Source organism: Electrona antarctica, assembly GCF_951216825.1.
Source record: "Electrona antarctica genome assembly, chromosome: 13".
Taxonomy (NCBI): domain Eukaryota; kingdom Metazoa; phylum Chordata; class Actinopteri; order Myctophiformes; family Myctophidae; genus Electrona; species Electrona antarctica.
In genome coordinates, this window is record NC_136794.1 from 20,265,736 (window position 1) to 20,288,606 (window position 22,871).

At 41.0% G+C, this 22,871-nt stretch overlaps 1 protein-coding gene across 2 annotated transcripts in view; it reads right to left on the minus strand.

Annotated features, from left to right (window-relative positions):
* The window catches only part of myo3b (myosin IIIB), a gene marked incomplete at its 3' end in the record, with an annotated part of 89,790 nt that overhangs the window by 33,466 nt on the left and 33,453 nt on the right, over window positions 1–22,871 (minus strand). For both annotated transcript variants that reach the window (XM_079517875.1, XM_079517874.1), the window contains 13 exons: window positions 22,725–22,808; window positions 21,943–22,145; window positions 21,735–21,833; window positions 21,506–21,620; window positions 21,256–21,382; window positions 20,356–20,566; window positions 19,459–19,606; window positions 17,521–17,674; window positions 17,285–17,373; window positions 16,826–16,955; window positions 5,949–6,025; window positions 2,387–2,464; window positions 1,025–1,230 (listed from right to left, as the gene is read on the minus strand). In XM_079517875.1, coding sequence (XP_079374001.1) covers window positions 1,025–1,230; window positions 2,387–2,464; window positions 5,949–6,025; window positions 16,826–16,955; window positions 17,285–17,373; window positions 17,521–17,674; window positions 19,459–19,606; window positions 20,356–20,566; window positions 21,256–21,382; window positions 21,506–21,620; window positions 21,735–21,833; window positions 21,943–22,145; window positions 22,725–22,808 — 1,721 coding nt within the window. The remainder of the gene's footprint in view (window positions 1–1,024; window positions 1,231–2,386; window positions 2,465–5,948; window positions 6,026–16,825; window positions 16,956–17,284; window positions 17,374–17,520; window positions 17,675–19,458; window positions 19,607–20,355; window positions 20,567–21,255; window positions 21,383–21,505; window positions 21,621–21,734; window positions 21,834–21,942; window positions 22,146–22,724; window positions 22,809–22,871) is intronic.

Consider the following 22,871-nt stretch of genomic DNA (forward strand, 5'->3'; position numbering starts at 1 on the left):
ACACACACACACACACACACACACACACACACACGAATGACAGTCAATTATCTAGTGAAATACCATTGGCACTACACTAAATGCTCAAATATTCCTAGGCTACTAATATTTTGAGAAAAAGTAGAACACGCAAGGAAATTGCATGTGGTCATTTACAGTTCTTGTCCACCTCAACTAAATCCACATTCTTTTAAAAGCTTCCCTAGAGGACTGTAACTAACCAGTCATCTCACTGCTTTTTTCTTTCCCTTCCACAGGCCACAAGCCCAAGTTAATTAAATTTTATATCATCTTAAAGCCTCCCCCATTAGAGGTGCCTGGAATACTTTTCAAAGGATAATTGATCAAACGTAGGTTTCCGTGCATTTTCCCAAGGACCTAGTCTGAGTATACTTTTTCTTTTAAACAGGGCCGACTGAGTTTAAATGCCTTATTTTGGAATAATTTAAGATATCTGATTTGAACAGAAATATTTACAACTTATTATCAAACATATTACAATATTATCAAACCTGCCCCACATTTTACTTTTTAAAAACAACAGCAACTCTGTTTAATAAAGCGACCCCCCCCCCTCCCTAATGAGAGGCTGTTTTTAACTGTGCCATAATGACATACCAATGGGAAAAGAGGGCCACAGTTCACTTTTTTTTTTATTCTGGGGCGCAGAGGAGAAGAACAAACTTCTCATGAATAGCAAAGGGAAATGCCATTAAAATGTATAATAACAGATCCTCCCTGTTTGAATTTTACACTTGTTTTCCCAACTGGAGAATCCACTCTATTAAGACAGAGATGCATGTAGGATGTAGACTTTCTCCGCTATCGCTAATGACTGCCAATTAGCCAGCCACTTGCTCCACACAAGTTTTACTCCTGTCTAATTAAGAGGAAGCCGTGTTTTTGTGTGATGTAGCGCAGTGGTGCACTTGTTCTGCTCCGTCTGGATTTGTGTCAGTGCTTAGCATAACAACACGCCACGCAGCAGAGGCTCTATATACCTCAATCATGAAGTTAAAATAACCTGTTAACAAACTCCTCAAATGCGATGCGGTGTGAGTAGCCTTGGCGTCGGATGTTCACCGTCTCTAGGATGCCGGTGTAGCGCAATTGCACCATCACCCTCTCCTTGCAGAAGCGCAGGGCCTGCCTGTCGTCGTTGGGCTTAATGCAGCGCACAAAGTGGGGCTGACCCACTACCATCTTAGAGAGAAGGTCCATGAGGGAGTACTGCAGACATGCAGGCAGGACAATCATTGAGAATTAGGAGGGACATGGCAACAGAAACAGAGCAACATTTCCACGTGCATAATAGTGATATCAAAGTCTAAACAAAATTGTGTTGTGCCCTTCAGGCAGAATCCAAATGATCTTATAACATTTCTTTATTATTTTTCTGCTGATAAACATGTGTAATATTACTTAATGTAGCTTGAAGAGGTCACTCTGTGATTTTAAAGATGGAGTGCCGTGATTTTTTCCACCCTAAAACATGATCATCAGGTATTATTATTATAAGGAGGAAGATAGTATTTTTAAAATGTCATTTTTATGTGGACACGCCCAACAGTTCATTAAGTATGCTTGGTTTGCCTGGTGGGTGGAGATGGGTGGTGATCCACCCATCAGCCTCACCCACAGCTGTTGTTGTATGATAAAGGGGGATGAGTTAGAGGAGGGGATGATATTGTGATGTCACTATATCACTGTTGTTTTCATTGGCACGTTTGACTGTCAAGGTTTCAGCCTCCAGGAAGAAACCCTAAATACAAAGGGAAGACATCATTGCACATAAAAACCACACCAAGGGGTCTAATGAAGTACTGTCACCTCATAAACACACACAATACAAAAATCACAGCACTCCATCTTTAAGCTGCTTTCATATGGTTTCAGATAATGTCTGGCTCTTTAATATGACCTTCTAGATATATTATTCTAAATTCTGTGGCGGATGTCTTGCCCTTCAACGCTAGCAATAGCACTATTGACACAATAAAATAAATAGGATAGACACTGTCGCTAATATTTTATTATATACTGTATACAGGCCCGGCCCTTCCTACAGGCCGACGGTGCAGCCACTTCGGGTGCCATGGGGGGGGGGGGGGGGGGGGGGGGGGGGGGGAGCCGACAAAACAAAAAAAAGTGACTCTGTCCAAACTCTGTCTGCCCAGTGTCCCTGCTTGGGGCACCAGATTGTTCAGGACCGGCCCTGACTGTATGTTGTATGACTAAGGATTCAGAGTTAAGCCTTAAGATGTCACACAGTCATTAATTTTTTTTAAAGAGTGAATATGAGTTTACAAATGACCCAAATGGACCCATAAGGGTCCACACTCTGAGTTAAAACACTTAAGCAAGGACGGATAATGCGAGTACATACACGGAAGTAGGAGGCCACGGTCTGTCTCCTCATGTTGGTAGTCTCCTCTGGGTGTCGCATCATTTCCATGGTATCTACCTGAACACAAGTGTTTACACACATGCATTTAGAAACAGGCCAGATTCTGGCAGAATGAGTATACTACTAGATAACTAGAAACATCACTGTAAATGCTTCTAAAATATTGAACTTTATTTCCTACCTGATATACTGTGTGAGTTCAGGAGAGATAAAGGTGTTATTACACCATTACTACTTCCTCTAAATGGTGTCGTTGAGGACATACGGCTGTGCTAAACGTGCTGTCTGTGTAACATGGCACCATAAACACTTAAAGGCAACTATCTACATAGGAGATCTTGGAGCGCTGTAGGGCATGGGAAAACTGCAGAGCGTTCTGAAAAACGACGCTAGCCGTCAGAAACCAGATAGTCTTTCTGACAACGTATTAACGAGGACACAATAATTGCATTCTAATGGTCCTCTCGGTTCATGGCTTCATCAAAATTAATGGAGCAATAAATATTTTATAGTAAGTCTACATAGCAAAGTGCATATCTTAATACTTTATTTCATCCTTGCACAGAAAGAAAGCCATGTCAAACATCCCCTGGATAACTTGAACGGATTAATCGGATGCCTTGACAGTTTAGTATGTTGGAATGCTACTTGTGAGCGTGACAGCGGTACGAGGACACATTTAGTGTTAACTTCTAACAAGGGCACAGTGTGTCTGTGTATACAGACACTTTCACCATCTGGTACTATCTTTTCCTCAGCTTTATATGAGAGAAATATCCTTTTACAAAGTGCTTTCCTAGTGAGAAATTGAGCAAATTGGAACTGGTTTTCTGGTCTTTCTCATCCTGGCCTTAACGCCTTAACTTGTGCCACACTGTGTAACTTTATTTTTAGGACACCGTGATTTACCATAGGATGAAAAAATAGTATTTGTGTCCATAAACTTTGGTAGTAGTACATTTTATTTTATCCCACAATTTTGTAACCCATTTTTTCACCCAGTGCTAATTGCCTAAACTGTAATCCTGGGCGCTACTCTCCCTCTACCAACCTGGGGAGAGCCCCGAACTGAGCTCATACTTCCTTCAATGCATGAGGACTGAGCAGGCCGCTTTTTATCACCTGACAGAGGGGAGTTTCCCTGCTAGTACGTATCGCGTGGAAGGAACACGTTATTCCAACCAGTTCCTTTCCCCTCCATCAGGCCCCGGCTGACCATGCAGGGGGAGACCAGGATTACTGCATGTTTTTGTGCGAGTACCACTACCTACCACACAGAAAGGCACTTTCGCCAACACCACCTAGGGTATGGGCGCTGATGATGCGGAGGAGAGAACACGCCTCCCAGCGCCACAGCATCCCCGGCGGGAACCAAACCCGGAACCTTCTACAGCGCTGCCGAATGTGCACCCCCCCCCCCCCCCCCCCCCTGCGTAAAGGATTTGCGCCACTGTTTTTGGACGAATCAACCCCCATTCTATACCAATGCAGGGATACCTCTATATGGAACCTCTTCTCGTTGCTAAGAGCGTAGGGTGAGGTTCCAAACGGGGCTAATTCTGTGGAGCTTCAGAAATCTTACAAATCGATTGTGCCAATGTTTTGACATGAAAATATTGTCTGTGTAAAGCTGAATTTACACTCCATTGTGCAAGCATGTGCCTTGCTTGTAGATCAATAAAGCTGTAATCCATAAAGGTGTTTGTGTAAAAAGTAAAAACCCAACTGCAGGTGTTGGAAGCAATCTCCCTGCTCTTCTATCAAAGTGACTGCGAATGTGTGGATGTGTTTAGAAAGTAGAAACAAATTGAATTTCCTTTACAGAGTCTTTAAGACATTTAGATCCTAAATTCGGATAGGACCACTACTGGTTGACAAGAGTTATTGCATGGAGTTCAAAGCGAAATATCTACCCAGCCAAACAGGCTTTCCGTCTTAGTTCGGCAGTAGAAATCTTACGTATTACAGCTTTAAGAGACCAGCAGCAGTAACCTTTTGTTGGGTTCTGTGGGCTTCTTACCTTCAATAGGTATTTGGGAGACTGAGGACAGCACATGTCGGTGAGAAACATGGAAACAAAATGAAGAGACAAGGTGATAGACAGGAAGTAAAGACTCTGAAATGTAACTTTAACCACATGAAGCCTACATCTTTTGTCGACTGCTGTCCTCCAGCGGTCTATACTTGGCCCGCACCTTTTTCCCCTCTATACCAAATATCTTTGCTGAAAATAGGTGATCTGCCAAAAATGTAACCTATGTATGGTGAATTTTGGCCTATTGTGACATGGCTAATCTCTCAACACATGTCCAGAATAGGGAATTTAGATAGCATTATATGTAGCACTATATAGTATATATGCATAGTTTCATGCATATGCATATTCCACTGTTAGGTTCTTAGCTTATGTATGATTCATGATGATGATGACTATTTTTATGTATATGATTAAGAGCATCTGCTAAATGCCTTCATTGTAAATTGGATGCTTGGGTTCATGTGGTTAAGGGGTTTGACACTGTGAATCATAATGTGAAACATTGTGTTGATTTCCTTTTTTCTTTTTAGCTTGTCATTATGATTTTACAAAATGCTTCCCGTTTAAATTACGTAAAAGATACAGGTGAAGAAGATCCGAAAGAAAATGATGAGACTACAGCACACTGACTCCGAGACGGTGTGCATGGGGGATGAAAGTCAAGACAAATGCCAGATGGCAAGACTGCAGCACCACAGGCAGGAGAGCAGATAGTCAATGCTGGAGTCAATGCTTCACAGCACATGCATTCACTATGTTGCTAGTGTGGTGCCTGTGAGCAGCAAACACCATTTTAACGATTTTATTTCAAAATGTTTTGAAAATAGTGAGAATACCTGAAATACAATTAAGCTCACAACACATTGCCATGCGATATGTTGTCAGCTGGTAGAACTAAGAATTGGGAATGTAATACAATGATATACTCGTTGCTGTCTGGCAGAAACCACCTAAATCCCCATAAATCAATTCTATTGAACAGCCTTTACGTCTCTTAACTCACACTGTCTGCTAAGCTAAAGCAACTAATTCCACAACCTCTCCCCCTCTCATGCACAGTATTGAGAATATAGAAAGTCAACAAGTGTAATGCTTTATGGTGTCGTCTACTCACAGTTAACAGTATTTTGTATTATTGAGTTGTAGGCCTACTTGAAATGTACTGTAATTCTGCAAACTGTTAATAAATCAATCAAAACAATACCAACTTTGATGAGGCACTATTGCTTTGTTTTTTAAATTTTTCTTTTCATTTTCTGAAAAATTTACATTTTGGAGTTAGGTGATTTCTCCCCGAAAGCAGAGATATAATATATGAGTTAATAAGAAAAAGAATCAAAATCTTTATTAAATGTTTTGAAAATCAATATTGTTATTTAATTTATCTGGAAAATCTTTGCATATAATGAGACATACCCAATAGGTATTGCCAGGCTGATAGTAGTGGTTAACAACTGATTCAGCATATTTGACATGAGCAAAAGCAAAGGTGCAACAACTCACCTTGCTGCGGCCTCCGAGCACCGGCGGCAGCGATCTGGAAGCAGCTGTGATCCTTGCCCTTGATGTTGCCAGATTACCTGTCAAAAGCATGGGAAAAAACAGCAAAACTGTCTGCAAAATAGTACTGCAGTGAAATGATCAAAAGTATTATAAAGCAGTAGCTTTAAAAAAAATAGCTGATCTATACAAGCTCAACGCATCACCATGCGACGTGTTGTGAGCTTTTAGATCTGCTACTACAACAAAGGAATTACAAAGCATTAAAGGGACACTTCACCCTTTTTGCTAAAAAATATATATTAACAGTTTAAGGGCCCCAGACGGAGATCACCGTCAAGTTCAAGTTCATGGTCAGTTGCCCAGGACGGAGATTGATAAATGGGACGGAGATTAATGATATCAAAACCGGTCGCATCGCTCCACAGCCTAGGAGCGCTTGTTGCCCAATCCTCGGTGTTGCACAACAGTGACACGTCATCGAAAATGTTCCCTGCCTGTTTAGCGGACGAAAACGAAAATATTAAAACGTTCATAACTCGCGATCTAAATCATCCCGTCTAATTATGAAAAAAGATCCTGTGTTAGACGGCGCTCCGCGGTCCAGTCGCTAGTCGCGATATATTTATTCTTACCTCCCATTGTTGTCGATCGACTCTAGAGTGGTGTGGCTATATTGTTAGCTGCTACACAGACATTCACAACAACTTCCGGTCCCCCGGTAAAAGTGGTCCGGGCGCTATAAGATGGGCACATTTTATTAATGGATTAAATAGGTCCGGGCCCTCAAGGTGTTAATGACTTTAGAAGATTTAGAACACTTTCCTGGGGGTCTTTATGAGTGTAATATGTGGTTTTAGATATTTTAGATTTTAGCAGTGAGCCCAGAGTCTCTGATGTCATCGACACTGGGCTCACTTCCTTCCTGTACTACAATTCCCATAATGCTTTGGTGCACTGCTCCTCGTTGTGGATAGGGGGAGGGCTGTCTTACTGAGACAACATGTAGTCCAGGAAGTAAGTGAGCCCAGTGTTCATGACATCAGAGACACTGGGCTCACTGCTAAAATCTAAAATATCTAAAACCACATATTACACACATAAAGACCCCCAGGAAAGTGTTCTAAATCTTCTAAACGTCATTAACATAATTTATTTTGCAAAAAGGGAGAAGTTACTTTCCCTTTAAAGGAAATGGCTATGGGGCGGTAGGTGAGCAGTGCCAGAGAAATGTACCACATGGGCAGATCTCTTGAGCTCTTGTTGTGTGTCGTTTGGACCGGAAGTAAAAGTCTGACCTTTGTTATTGTTCGTGCAACCTCTAATTAATGTTTCATTGAGCTCCGGACATCATACTTTATCCCATTATGGGATAAAGGACGCACGTGAACGGACGCACGTGAACATGGATGCTGGCGGTTGCTAGCAACTGAAGCTAAATCAAGGTAAAAAATATTTTTAAAAACTCTGGATTAATGCTAATTTATCATAACTCGTCTAATAGTAATGTTGACACACTACTTTCTTGGTGGTATGCAATGTGAACTACAGTGCTTCATGTGAAACTTAGTTCATATTCCAGCACAGAATAAAAGTTTAAAGGAGCCTCAATCTTAGGCGAATTCACAGATTCAGGAGTGCAGCTGTGTGCACAGCAGTCAGACAGCCGCACGCACACACGTACGTGCATTCACACACACACACACACACACACACACACACACACACACACACACACACACACACACACACACACACACACACACACACACACACACACACACACACACAAGGAGAGGATATGAACGTAGCATATGCAAGACAGTCTGAACATTTCAAAGTTTCTGCACAAGATGTCCAAATGTTTTCTCTGGCTATATCTTCAGAGGCTAAACTGTGATTAATAGCAGTGAAAGAAGCCTTTGAAGCAGGATTGGTGACATCAAAGTCCTAATCCATGGGTGGCAGGATTTTTATAATGAGTGGGAAGTATCTTAACACATTTCAAAGGGTTTACTGCATGAATAAACAATAGCTGCACAGATGTGCCACACACACCTTTAGAAAAATACGTCTATAGACACAGGAGGCGGCATTACCCAGGCAGCAGTGTACAGCACGAAGGAAAACCTTTGTTTTGCTTTAAGCTTAAGCTGAACTGACGGGCAAATGACTGTTCAACATTTGATGCTGCACACAGATATACATCTAAAATGCAAAGATGGGGTTACAGATCGCAATGTGTTTCCTAGATTCAAAGTGTTAGACAAGCACATTGAAAATGAACTCGACAACAGCAGGAACATTAGGACAGTTCTCTGGTCCTCAAAGGATTGGGCAGCCAGTGTACTGTACGTCAAAAGCATTACTCATACATTTCTGCATCTCTGGAGAGATAAAAATCAATTTACGGCGGATTAATTAAAAGTCAGCCCACTTCTAACTTTAGACAAAGGACACCCCACTTTCGCCAAAGGCTTTACTGCAAGGCAAAGGAATGTGTTGTCTCATCACATACACATAAACATGCGCGAAAGCACACGCACACACACTGCTGTAGTCAAAACAACCCACAACATATGATGGGTAGAGTGCTTCAAAGGGATTCAGTCAGTATTTTAAGCTAAGCATCATATTGCTTTTAGCGCTTGACAGTTGGCTTATTTATGTATTTTTATTTTTTTTGTTTTTTTTAATACATTCTGCAAATGGCACTCAAGGCTTTTGAACCTTTTGAAAATAGAAATATTCTGTTTTGTACATCGTTTTGTAGAATGTACACTAATTGTGGGTAAGATTGGAAAAATATGCATATTCCAAATCACGAACTTTAACATTGAAAAGGACAAAAAAAGACAAACAGGAACATCTTACAAACAACTATATTTGAATTTATTCTCTCACAAAAGAGCATATTTGGTTTTGCCTGAGTTTTTTTTCTTTCTTATTTTATTACTACATTGAATGCCAGCCCTTTGGCATAGCTTAAACAAAGAAACACAAAAAGTCTGATCTTTAAGCATGGCGAGCCTTTAAACTGTGTCAGGTATCTTTGCAGTGCACAGGCAGGGCCTCACTCCAATTAGCCCAGAGTAAAGCTGGATGGATTAATTGGAGTGGGTCTTGTGCAAATGAAGTGCACTCTCTCCTCTCCCCATTAGTGCTGCTGGGGCCAGATCATCTGAGCACATTTGTCATGATGAATTAGCGGGTGTGAGTGGAACGGGCTCATGGAGTGTCACTACGCTTTCACGCCTCTCACTTCCATGACACCATCAAGGGGAGATGAAGGCGCTGCGCGATGATGAGGGAGCCAGTGACAGTTGTACCTAAGCTTCGCAAGCGGACACTCGCTCCTTTCTACATGTATTCCTCGGCGGGCCGTATTAATTCATTCTCCTTGCGATCCCATATCCCCTCCTGACTAGATGATTAGAGTACGGGTTAATAGTCAGTATCCTCAAAGATCCCCTCCTCCCTCCTCCCTCCTCCCTCCTGAGACACTGAGACACCTGTGATGTCCAGCCTGAGAGACGACCTTCTAATCTGGATACAGCGGAGAACGTGTCTAATGATGTGGATGATTATTATTCAAACAGAGCTGGGAGAATAAAGTCAGATTCAATTCTATGACACTATGGTATAATAAAAAGCATATTAGCGAAAGCCATTCTCCTTTTTATTCCTCAGTGGTCCTTTTTGGGGTCAAACGATAAGAAAGAACAAATGCTTATAATAGGGTCTACTCTAAACAAAAGAAAGGAGCTTAAGGGAAAAAGAGGAGATGAGGTGAGGAGTAATATTTCCCCATCAGGTCACCCTGTCTCGGAGAACAGGCGGTCGAGGAGCATCCTGCCGCTTGTTTCTGCTTCACGCATGTTGCTCTTGGCACAGACTGGCAGGACAGACATTGTTGGGGGGGGGTTCATTCCTTGGCATCTGTGCGTTCACTTTGAAAATTAAGCCCAGCAAGAATCCTATAGGAGAGGAAAAAAATCTCAAGCTGGCAGTTGTATCAGGGCTCTATTGACAAGAATAGTCAATGTGCTCGGGATTATAAAGCAATCCCGCGTTCGATATGACACCTCCCTACAATGTTTTTTATGAGTGCCAGTGTGTGCCCTTGTACTTCAGAAGCTATGGATCGAGCTGTCGACACGGGGGACAATCAAAGTTGTAAGCGCGAGCAGCCTCGCCGAGCTGAGTGAGCAGAGGCTCACCGCGTATCTCCGCTCCTCTCCCGTTCTCTCTTTTTCCCTTTCTCGAATGCATGTGGTCTAGAATCTCAACTCAGCAACCGGGCAAATGAGATTATGGCACCCATAACCCCCCGCCGCCCTCCCCACCCTCTATAACCACTGCCGTTTATGCCTAGAGATGGCTCTGGGGGCTGTTGATTTAAATGCCATCCGCTACTGTCAGAGCAGATCAATCATAAATAGCATGGTGTAATTGGCTTTTAGTGACACAACACAGTGTTGCATTTATCAAAGGATGTTCTACCACGTGAATTTAGGAAGGCCCTGCTCCTTGCCATTGAAGTGTGGGGCCGTCAAAATCCCCCTGCTGACTCCAAAAAAATCTCCAGTGCTGCGATTAGGGGAGAAATTGAACAAAAGTATTACTTGGTAAGTGTCTCTCAGTATGACGGTGTGTGTGTGTGTGTGTGTGTGTGCGCGCGCGCTTGGGTGTGTGTGTGTGTGTGTGAGAGAGAGAGACTGTGTGTGTGTGTGTGACTGTGTGTGTGTGACTGTGTGTCTTGTAGGGAACCCTGGTGAAGGGCTGTGGAATGTGCCTACTGGGATGAAAGGCCTTCTACTGGGAGAGAACAAAGAGCCAAATGTGTCATAACGCTGGCTGAAGGCTGTCACTTCTTCACAGGAGAATCTCTTAACATCAAGGGGGAGAGTCAGAGTAAAAGAGAGAGAGAGAGACAGAGAGAGTGTGAAAGATATTCTACATCAACGGCATCTTGGGTTTGAAATGTACAGCAGAACCAATATGTAACTTTCATTCCATCTTTCATACTTCTATATCTACAGTTAAAACATGTCATTACAGTTGAACACTGATTTGGTGCAGTCAAGTTCGAGAAGGTCAGATACGTTGTTGTACAAGTTGAAGTTACATACATGCCTTCCTGCACTTGTAGAATGAAATGGAGTGTTCTACGTTTTTTTTTACAACATAACCACACACACATAAGTATTGACTCAGTACTTACATAGTGATTAAAGAGGAAATCCACCCCTTTTGCAGTATTCACATGTTACTCACAGGGTTTGGACAGTTCAGTGTAAACATGAATAAGTTGCCCCTGAAGCTCAAAATGACAAGACAACACTCCCTTCAACACAAGACTGCTGCTTCACTGCATCACTTTGCATATATCATCTGTACACAACCAATGACAGGCAGCAGACAGGGTTATAGGTACAATATATGTGTAATGTCTGGCTATTTTAGCACAGCAAACCCCAATTTCTTATATACTGTAAACATATCATACAATTTCCCAAATTAAGTGATTTAATGATTTTCAATAATGGCCAAATGTAGGAGTTTTCCCTTTGATGCCAAGACACAATCTCACATATAATTAACACTTAATCCGCCAGCATTTATTAAAAATATATAATTCACACCAGCATTTTTTTACCTCTTATTTTGAAGAGCCAAAAATCCCCGACCGGGTGTTGTCATGTTACCAGCATTTTCCACCTCTTATTTTGAAGAGCCAAAAATCTCTGACCAGATGTTGTCATGCTAGTCACTAGCATAACATGACAAGTCATATGCGACAAGACACAGTGTGTCTTGTTGCATATATCGGCTCTGGGCCGACGCTGTGTTATTGACAACACCAGCTAGCAACCCAGCGCTAACGTGAGTAGCATTATAACTTGATCAATCAAAAGCACTATAAAAGACCAATTGCCGTTGATCTACGGCAATGGCATTAAGCGCAGTATTTATTAATTGCCGTAGATCAACAGCAATGGCGTGTGTTCAGGGAATGTTGTCTGTTGTCTGAAGAACTGTCGCTACTCCTAGCTGCCTGCACTGCGAGTGACTAATTCCCGTGCCAGTTGCCGTGGGCTCCCCACCCGCTCCTCTGGCCGCGACCACGCGACAGACTGTATCAAATATGAATGACTATTGACTGACTGTCGTAAACGATACAGACCTCCCCAAAAATATCGCCGAGACGGTTTGTTTATTTTTGGACCACAATTCTTATATGAGACGATTTAAGATGACTCCATTATGTTATCCTTCATAGTGAAAAGCTTCCGTGAACCAGGGGATGAGCGATTGCGTCAGGATTTTGGCGCTATACTAATAGTATAATGCTTACAGTTGCACGGCAACTGGTACGATAATTAGTCACTCGCGCCTGCACTAATGCCTCTGCATTTGCACACGGATTGGGAGGCCTTTTTCAATTTAACAATAGGTGGCGCTATAATAGCCAACTTTACCTTTTGCCCTATAACCGTTGAACCGTAACTCGTAAAGTCTAACATTTTCTCTGGATTCCTTGGGTCATGACGCATCTCCCCATGCCCATTTGCGTCTAGAAGGATTTTCGACCATTTTAAATTTTCTTCAAAACACACTTTTTGCTACAGATTTTGTCCAAATCTCACATAAATCGGTACACATGATCTCTGGACCTATCCGATTAAAACACCACAGAATTGTGATAGTCCGTATCGTTCGGCCTTAATCGGCTTCCGAAGTTAGTGGGAGGGGCCTATTTTACAAAAAATGCCACCAATCACAAACTAAATCACATGTTGAGGGTGGTTTAATCAACAGACCGCCAAGAGCAATTCCATGTTCATTAATAGTGGGCGCCACAAATGCGCAAAAAATGTAGGTTTGTTGCAAAAACATGCTTTTCCAAATGACTTACACATGACAAAACCAGTGGGAGGGGCCTATATTTCCGAAGGCGTCTGTGCGATCGAAGCAACCACACTTCTAGTATATTGAAGAAGCCATGGTTCAATGATTTCTACAGTTGTGTTAAATAAAGAAGAAGTTTTGTATGTTGAATGAATTTACAAATCTTGTCAATCTAGAAAGAGAATACATTCACTTTCAAGTGGATTTATGATTTAGGCCCAATACAAATTTGGTAGCTAGAATAAAGACATCTTTATTCTAGGCAAAGTGAGAGTATACTAAAATGAATTCAATGTTGGAAAAAAAACCTGTGATATGAATAAATATGAATACTGCAAGTGAAGTGTTTTAGATTCCCTCCCATCCATACATGGCTGATTACTCTTCTAAGAAGGCAAATCTACAGATCATGTTATTTGCTCAAGTGCTCTAGTTCAAATGCATCAATATTTCATACCCCCAGCCAACTCCTTTTAAATAGCGTACTTCCATCCATAATCTAAGAACGGAAATTAATAATTCCAAATGAGAACAAATTACTATGGCTTGGGTCATGCTTATATTAGTGGGTTTTGCTAAAAATAATATATATTATTATTATATTATTAGTTACATTATACACATTAGTGCAGAATGCAGACAAAATGTCTTTATAATAATACATTAATTGTTCAACTTCAAGTATACACAAAGCAAACAATATGTAAAGTTGCATCACTCATTTGCATTTTGCACTGACAAAGGGTTGGCAGTCTTGATGTGCCATACATATTTGCAGATGTGTGGTACAGAGCAAGCAGCAGGGCCAGGCAGCCCCCAGGAGAGAGAGAGAGAGAGAGAGAGAGAGAGAGAGAGAGAGAGAGAGAGAGAGAGAGAGAGAGAGAGAGAGAGAGAGAGAGAGAGAGAGAGAGACGCACACACACAGGGCCTGTTGGGCCATATACTGAGCCCAGCCAATTCAAACACTGTGATCCCACTGATCTGGGAAAGACTGTGGCTCGGAGGAATTTGTCCATGCAAATGCATCCCATTTCCTCTGACAAAACACCACCACATGTCCAAGACTCAAGGACCCACATTCTGGAGGGCTAGTAGCAGGCTAGCAGCCTCACTATTCTTTCTGAGGGAGCCCTTACTTTTTAGGGCCTCCTCATTTCCTACTATTCCAAAGACACAGTGTGTCCCTTTGTCATCCAACTTCAGCCTTCTCTCTCAAGCCTGAGGACTGAAAATAACAAATTTACAAGCTCACAACACATTGCAGCACAACGCATTGTAGAGCTTGTTGATCTGCTATTTTCTCTGCGGAACACAGGCTTGCAATTTAAATATCAATCAGGCTTCAGCCTGAGTTCTAAAAATACCCTGGTAGTCTCATCCATATGATCAAAACAAAAACAACAATCAAGACAATCTTTAAAGTAGCCACAGAGGGAAAGCCACTGATTTGTTCAGGCCAGGGAGGGACCCCATAGCTGAGAGAGATGAAGCAGGGACCCCCACTAAATAATGTATAAAATTGTGTTGCATAATATTACACTTTTTCATAGATAGCTCCATGGACTTCTCTGTAAATGTGTAGTGTGTTGGATTCACGTAAATGTGTATTTTCAGACAGTTAACCACTTAAACTCTCAATACTTGGAAAACTTGTACTTATTCTGAGGGGAACATTAGCCAAAAATAGAAGATCTACAAGATTGCAATAAAGACGTTAAACTCACTTTGCCACTCACTTTATGCATGTGTATACAGTCTATTCTATGTGGATGAGGCATGATTACAATCTACGTCCGTCTCTAGACATGGTAACGCCCCGCCTGCCTGTAATTGGCCTACCGACACTGCCCGTCTTACCAGGCTTTCCTCCGAGGTGGATAGCTATGGTGGATAGTCTGACGCAAGGTTACGCCGTGATGGGAAATAATATGGTATAATACAAGAGAATGACAGCTTGGCATGCACGACAGATGACGCTCCAGAATGCAGCCTTTGCTTTGATTGAATAATTGATTGAACACGTACGCCGTAATACAATTTGATTTGGGTGTGTTCTAAATAAAGTTTGTGTTGATTATCGTGTATTAATCTAATTATAGTTATATATATATTTATATCGTACTTGTATTATTTCCCAACACGGAGTAACCACTAACCTCGTGGCAGACTATCCAGCATGTATCTTCCACCTCGGAGGAAACTCTGGTAAGGCCGGCAGTGTCGGTAGGCCAATCAGAGGCAGGCGGGGCGTTACCATGTCTATGCTCGGACGTAGAATAGATACAGTAGACGCAGATTGTAATCATGCATGGATGAGATGACATCTCAGAAGAACCCACTTCACTTTCATCAGAGTATCAAACTGTGTCAATAAGGGAGACCCCTAGTGGTGACACTATTCACTATTTTACCAAGGACTAGGGAGACAACCCAGTGTGAAACCAAACCACCCTGGTGAAACAGATTGTCATCAGATCCCCGCAGATAATAGTAATTTCACACATAACAGTGAATCTATAATGTGAAGTAAAATGCAAATTAAATTCCCCCACATCTTACCCTGAAGAATAGATTGATAATTTTTTCTTATGCCTATATCTCACTTAAAAGGGAGCTCCAGCTTGTCCAGACTGATAAGCGGAGCTTGAGTGTCTCATAGATTTTATCTAATGAGATGATCTACAATTTCATGAACTGTAATGAGAAAATGGAACCCGCAACTCGACGTGGAAGTGCCCTGGAGACACATCACAAACCAGCAAATCACAGCATAGGAATGAGAGAGGAAAACACTTTGTGCACAAACAAATCGCAAAAATAAACTATGCACTGGGGATACGTCTGGCAAGATTTCAATATTCCAATATAAATAACACTTTAACCATTTCTATGAGAATGGATCGTGATCACTCCAAGACAAGTACACTGGACAGAATGGCATTGCTGGTGAAAACATACAGCAGAAAGACAGAACTGGCTTTTAGACCATCTGAAGCAGTAAACAGCAAAGCACATTTTAGTTGCTGTTCGGTGCTTCTGAGTAGTGAGTACTAAAGTGCAGTATTCACCGAATTTGTTTTATTGAACGTACATTCCTCATGAATTGCAAGAAAGAAAGCCCCCCCCCCCCCCCCCCCTCCTTCACAATGTGCCATTTAAGTTTACAGACGGTGCATGGATTTGTAATGGAGGCTCAACTTACTACTCTATAGTAAAATGGAGCTCCTTTAATGCCACATAACTGAAAGCAAGCATTTACAGGACCATAAAAAGGAGAAGAATCACATAATGTGGCTTAGCTGAAATAAAGCAGGAAACTGGAATCTGATCACTTTAACAGAGCCATTAGCATTCAAGCTAAGTCAAGTGACCATGAGGACCTCAGGCATGGCTAATGATGAGCATATTAGCACTTCCATTTACCCGGTGGGGTGGGAAAGAGGTAGGAAGAGATGCTATTGTATTCTCTAAATACCGCTTCTTCATCCCCTGGGTATTTAGAAACCTTATCACGAAAAAATATCCCACTGCACCCACAAGCAGATGTAGATAGCATTCAGAAATGGGAAACCAAGAGGGACAGCTTAGTGAAAATAAAAACAGTGACTCTTTCGCTGCGCTGAGCCTCTCAAGAGATAATGGAGGCTGCAGATTTATCCACACACGGCTCATAGAGGCTTGGAACCAAGCAGGCTAGGAGGATGCATATGAGGAGGAAGGTCTTTAAGAAACCTACTTACCTGAACCTTTATGGAACTATGAACAACACTAGGAACCAGCACAGAATCAAAGAATTATACAGATGGAGCCTTGCTATTGTCTGCAGTAGTTTGTCCCATAAGAAAGTTTGAATAAATTCAGTGAAGTAATGTTTAACGATACAACACTGTTCTAAAGAAAGCGCGACAGACTGAATAATTCTGTTTCGCTACCCCTCTTAATTAAGGTCTGTAAAGTACGTGGCCTACCTGTTTTTGTCAGTGGGCTGGAAAACAGCTGCTGCAGAAGTTTATTCTCTGAAGTCCGTAACACAACAACAATGTCTGCGGGGAGAGTATCTCGGTTCTTCTCCAAGAATCCATTCACACTGTATAAGACCTGCACAAGGCAATATGACAACCATTTTAGCAAGCATGGGAGTATTTTAAGTGCTTTAAGGGTAAATACCTTTAAAAACACTGTGATTCAAGTATTAGTTATGTCATTTTACCTAAAACATTTTCAATATTTTGTTATGTGTTGAGTTAATGAATTTTCAACACTTTTGTTAGGAATGCCAGTATGGCTAATAACTAGGCCTCTAGTCTAAACCACATGTAATTCATTCAAGGAGCATGAATCTTAAATGATTTCTTAATGCACAAAATACAAAAACACCCATACAGTAGATATGCAAATGCTAATTATATGGGTAAAATGCATAATACCTTTCCTGCATAATGCTGAATTCCAAAGCAAAGCTCCACACGTTTTGGCCTCCAGAAATACTTGTAGCGCAAATTGTCCTCAAATTTAACTGTAGTAGAAAACAAAAAGAAAGGAAAAAGCTCCTAAAGATGCTTTAACAGTACAGTAACATCTTCACAGACACATCACAGCAGAAAAGGTATGTTATATTTAACAAGTGACAAGTTATACAGTTCTATAAGTTGCAGCGTCTTACCCACAAGGGTCTGGTCCGTGGCTTGAGGGAAGCGGCTCTCCTCATCCAGCAAGGACAGCAGACCCATGGGCTTCTGGAGGAACATGTCAAGGATGGGCCTGTTGTCTTCATATTCCACCAGACTGGCATCCACTCCCTCACTCTGGTACTCCATCTAGTAGAACCAGAGAACGTCAATATCAGCCTACACACTGTAATATCATGGGTTATCATTTATCATGAGCATTAATTTAACTCAGAGTTATATTAACACTCAGGATTTTCAGTGTACAGTTAATGATTTCACTAAATGACCCAATTAAACAATCTGGGCTAAATATGATTTCTGATTTGTGCTTGGGATAAACATGGTTTCTAATCAACAACACAACACTGCTGCATCCAGTTCTGTATCTGTAGTTGAAGTCTACAGTGAATGCATAATACAGAATAGCTCTGAAATAACAAATAGAGCTACTTTATTTAGCCAATTTATTTCAATTTGCAAATAACCCAGAGTAATACATTATTGTGTCTATTTGATACAGATCAAAACGTTATTTTAAATATATATTTTACTAATTAATCAGAACCATTCAGATCTAAACAGTCTCATGTTTAAGTCATTAACACATATATTTTATGTACAGGCTGGGCCAAAGTCAGCATAAAGAATCCCTTTCCCTTAAGCAACAGAAGTGTGTCAGGGCCATGACAGCTACTTTGCACCAGAAGAAAGTTCCACAATGGCAAAAAAAACAAAAAAATGGATGATATACGCACACCGTCTTATTAGTGGTGCCCGCCCACAGCAATTCCTGAATTCCCCACACACTTGTGTAGTCTTGACACTGCTGACCCTTATACTGGTTAGTCTGCAGACTTGTTGGTCCTCTCCTCACCTTAAGGACATAGCACGTGCGGAGGAACACCATATTCCTCCCAGTTCAACACCCCTGCTGACGGACCAATCTGGTGCAGCGACAAAGAATGTCCTCCCTGTCCAGCTTCCTACCCGCACAGCCAAAACCCAATGTGGTTATAGAGCTGGAAGCACCGTTTAGGATTCAAACCCATAGATAGACCTATTATATTATAAGAACTTTATCCCTGCTGCCTGCGCCACCCATACAAGGCCTTATTGTTTACATGCACATGAGTATACTTGAGTATACTTAATGCTAAATATAGGAAGTGCAACAACAGAAGTTCCTGGAAATGTTCTTCAAAATAAAACAAATCAAGGCAACACAAATTATTTTGGCAGACTATTACTGCCAGTTCTTATGATGAGTAGAAAGATATGGCACTTTATTATTCCTTTCAGGAAGATGGCTGGGAAGCAAATGCTGACTTAAAAGGGATTATGGTGTTTTTCATTAATGTCCATTCAGTGCCATCAAGGAAAATAAAGCCTTCTCCCACTCCAGTGTAAGCAACTTCATTCAATCAATTAAGAGTAATTTGTTACTAGGAAAAGCGATTAACAATATTCCTTATACAGCTTGATTAAAATAATGTTCGATGCTGAGGAAAACTCTGTCCTGGTAGATGTACTGTATAAGCACTCTGTCTATGTCAGTATGTTTATTTTCCATAACACCACATGTTGTTTTTGTTCAATAAGAAGGTATCAAGGGCATTCAACTTCATACTGTTCATATTCACAATCATATACATTTCTAATACTGTTAACACTTCTCATACTCTGTCTACCGCCTTATATTCCTTTTTTAATTGATACTTTAAAAAAATATCTTACTTGTATATTTTATAGGGTTTTTCCCCTCTTTTCTGCTGTATTTTCTTTCTATGCATCTGAGAGCAATGCACCAAGTCAAATTCCTTGTATGTGAACATCCATAGCCAACAAATTCTGATTATAAACAGATTGTGATTCGGATATTTCCATAGCTGTCAAATCAGGAAGAATCTGACCCCTCCTTGCAAAGCACCCACCTGCTCAAGGGCGAATATGTGCTGGTTGAAGTAAAACTGGATCTGTTCATTAGCAATGTTGATGCACAGTTGCTCAAAGGAGTTCTTCTTGAAGTTTTCAAATCCAAAGATGTCCAGGATTCCAACATTCATGCCGCTTTCCACGGCACTTCAAAGGAGAAAAATGGGACAAACAAAGTCATTCTTCTATGAAGCCGAGAGAGCAAATCCCCAGCAACCATAATATGTGATAAAAGTTTAATGACAATCCAAGTTCAACCCAAATACAGAATAAATGATGTAAATGGCCTAAGCCTATTCTTGATGGAAAATCTTGTGACACGTGGTTTCATAAATTCAGTGCAAACCGGTTATGTTTTAATTTGCTGTACAGTATCATCCAAGGTTTACACTAACCTAGAACTAATGGAAGAACTACTCGAAGAATTCTACAAAACAGCAAGGAATCGGAACAATGTGTGAAACATGTGTTTCATGTCCACCACTGTCCAAGGACATTTGTCATAATCACCCACTATCCACAGTCTGTGGAGGTCACCTTTAGCCTGTTCTAACAGGTTATTAATAGCAATAAGAACGAATGTGCAGATGATTGGTGTGGAGACAAGCGCTCTTGTATGTCTTTGAGAGAGATGATTCTCAGACAGTGCACGCTCACATTTATGAGGGAATTCTTTTGGATCAATGAACACTCCTTTTTACAGTCCCTCAGAAGTCTTTTTAATCATCTGAATATTATTTTCTCCACACGCAACTCTGTATCAAAAATTTATTGAAACGTCTTTTGCTCTCCTTGTGGTCAGCCCATTTGTATTCTCCCGTGTTTTGACTGTCTACCGAGATCGCTATAAAGGTCACAAAAAAAACAGCACATGTTCGTGACTCGCCCACACTGACCAGATATTCAAATCCGGCTGCAGCAGGGAGTTGATGCGGTTGACAATCCAGCTGAACAGGCGTCCGTAGAGGGCCTTGGACATGGCGTCTCGGACGTCGGTGGCTTTGTCCACAGTGTTGGTGCGGATGATGGTCTCGCCCCTGGTCACCACACACTGAGAGGTCAGCGCCTCTTGGAGCTCCTCAGGGCCGATGCTGAGGAGAGACGCCGCTGAAATGTGGCATACAAAGATGCTATTTTCATTTCATGAACTGAGATTTAAAACCAAGCTTGTGGTAAATAATTAATAATTGTGCATAGAGTACAAACACATCACATGAACAATCTATTGACATCTATTGAAATGGATGTCCTTGTTCTTCATGATTCCAAATAGATGGAAAGCAGAATCTTTGAGCATTTTGTGTTTATTTTTTGCTAAAACTAATTTTAAAGATAGGGTAGGTGATTTTCTTTGGTTAAAATAATTGTTAAAAAGCACTAAATTAGTACGGATTGCTATAGGGTGTTTGTTCAGTAACAGGAATCCAGCGTTTTATTAAACATAAATTGCATTTTTCAGGTCGGGATACCAATTTTATCCAATCAGGATAGAGAATCAATGGAATTGTAAGTGATGACACAAAGAAATAAGGGTACAAAATTGCCTACTTTCTGAAATTGGCTGAAATGTTGTCACCTAACTGAAAATGTATTTTCTGTTTATTAAAGAGCTGGAGAGACATGGAGACCCCTGTTACTGAACACTCAATGAGCAATGATTACTATCAGAATATAGTGATTTAACCTTTAACAAACCAAAAATATCACTTACACTACCTTCAACTACAGTAGATCTCATTTCCTTTGTAACTACGTTATGATAATGCAGTCCACAATGTATTTTTACTGTATCTCACCATTGTCTAGGTCCTCTGAGTTAGGCACTTCACTCTTATCAGTTTGGTGTTGCGAGGTGATGGCATTGAATTCAATATTTCCAGTATTTAAAATGGCAGAGAGAATCCTGTACACAGAGTTGACCTCCTGAAAACAAAGAGGAGAAAGGGCCAATGTAAATAAGCACAAGATGACGTTTTCACGACTAAATCTATTCACATTAATCACATGTGGTGCAATATATTTTGTAATTATTATTTTTTACTACACCTCTTCAGTAAAGCCAATGATGCGGAAGCAGTCCTGAATTGCATCAAACTGCTCCGCGTACAGTTTGCTGGAAACTATGCCTTGCAGCACTTGGCCTTGCTGGTTGTCAATGTACCTAGAGATTTAAGATGTCAGTTTCTGAACTAAAATAGAACTGTGGTTGGATTACAATTTAGTATATGATCTACGTCAAAGACCTACAGTACAGTACACCTCCCTGCCAACTCACCTGGGAGGCTTCTTGGCTGGTAACCTATAATGCTTCAGCTTATCCTGGTGGTAAAGTCCAGCATATATGTAATAGAATATGTGGAAGTTTTTCTCTCCTCTGAGGGAACACAAAGAGCATGGTCAGTAATCTTACTGGCTGAGTTACAGTGAAGACATAGTGACCGGTGGCCTGGAACAAGCATGCACTCAGCATGCACAGTACATACGTAGCCTGTTTGATGACCCTGGACTTCTCCAGCAGGTACTCGGATATCTTGGCCCCCATGACAGCCCCGGTGGGCGTGAACTTCATCTCTAGGTACTTGCCAAATCGACTGGAGTTGTCGTTGATGGCTGTACACGCATTGCCAAAGGCCTCTACGAGTGGGTTCACCTGCAAGATCTTCTCGCGCAGTGTCCGATTGTTTGCCTACGAGCAGAAATATCTATTATAATTTCATTTTAACAATCTATTAATAAACCTATCTTGAGTAATTCATTGTTCCTCCTCACTAATGGTATAATATATGTGGCACCACATTTTGGCCTATCTCAAAGGTGGGCTGTGGACAGTTCAGAAACCTGCCTACCAGTTTCATTACTGGTAGGCAGGTTTTCATTTAGAACTTTGTATTATTTAAATAATATAGTTTTTGTTTGTTTGCTTTTAAAAATTCAAGAACAATGGCTTCTACTGCAGCATGCTAAGTTTCTATTAGCTTGGAATCCCCTTTAATTATGTCATTGGTAGACAGGTTTCTGAACTGTCCATTACCCATGAATGAGCACCCCTCAACAATCATTTATTGTTTTAAATTGGGGATATTTATGATATATGATGCCACAGATAAGATTGGCCACACAAGTATACTCCCTTACCTTTCACACAAGTACACAACCTTTCACTACATACATACATAGAGTAAGTTTAAAGTACCTAACGTTCACAGTAAACTATCACACAAGTACACCATCTTTCACACACGTAATACATTATCAAGTACATTACCTTTCCTAAGAAGGTAAGATGTTGAACAATTAAATGGGCACTCTCTGTTTTCCCTGCACCGCTCTCCCCACTAATGATGATGCACTGAAACATAAAAAGTTACACATTTTACATAAACAAATGCTTTGTTTCAACAATCAGGCAGTA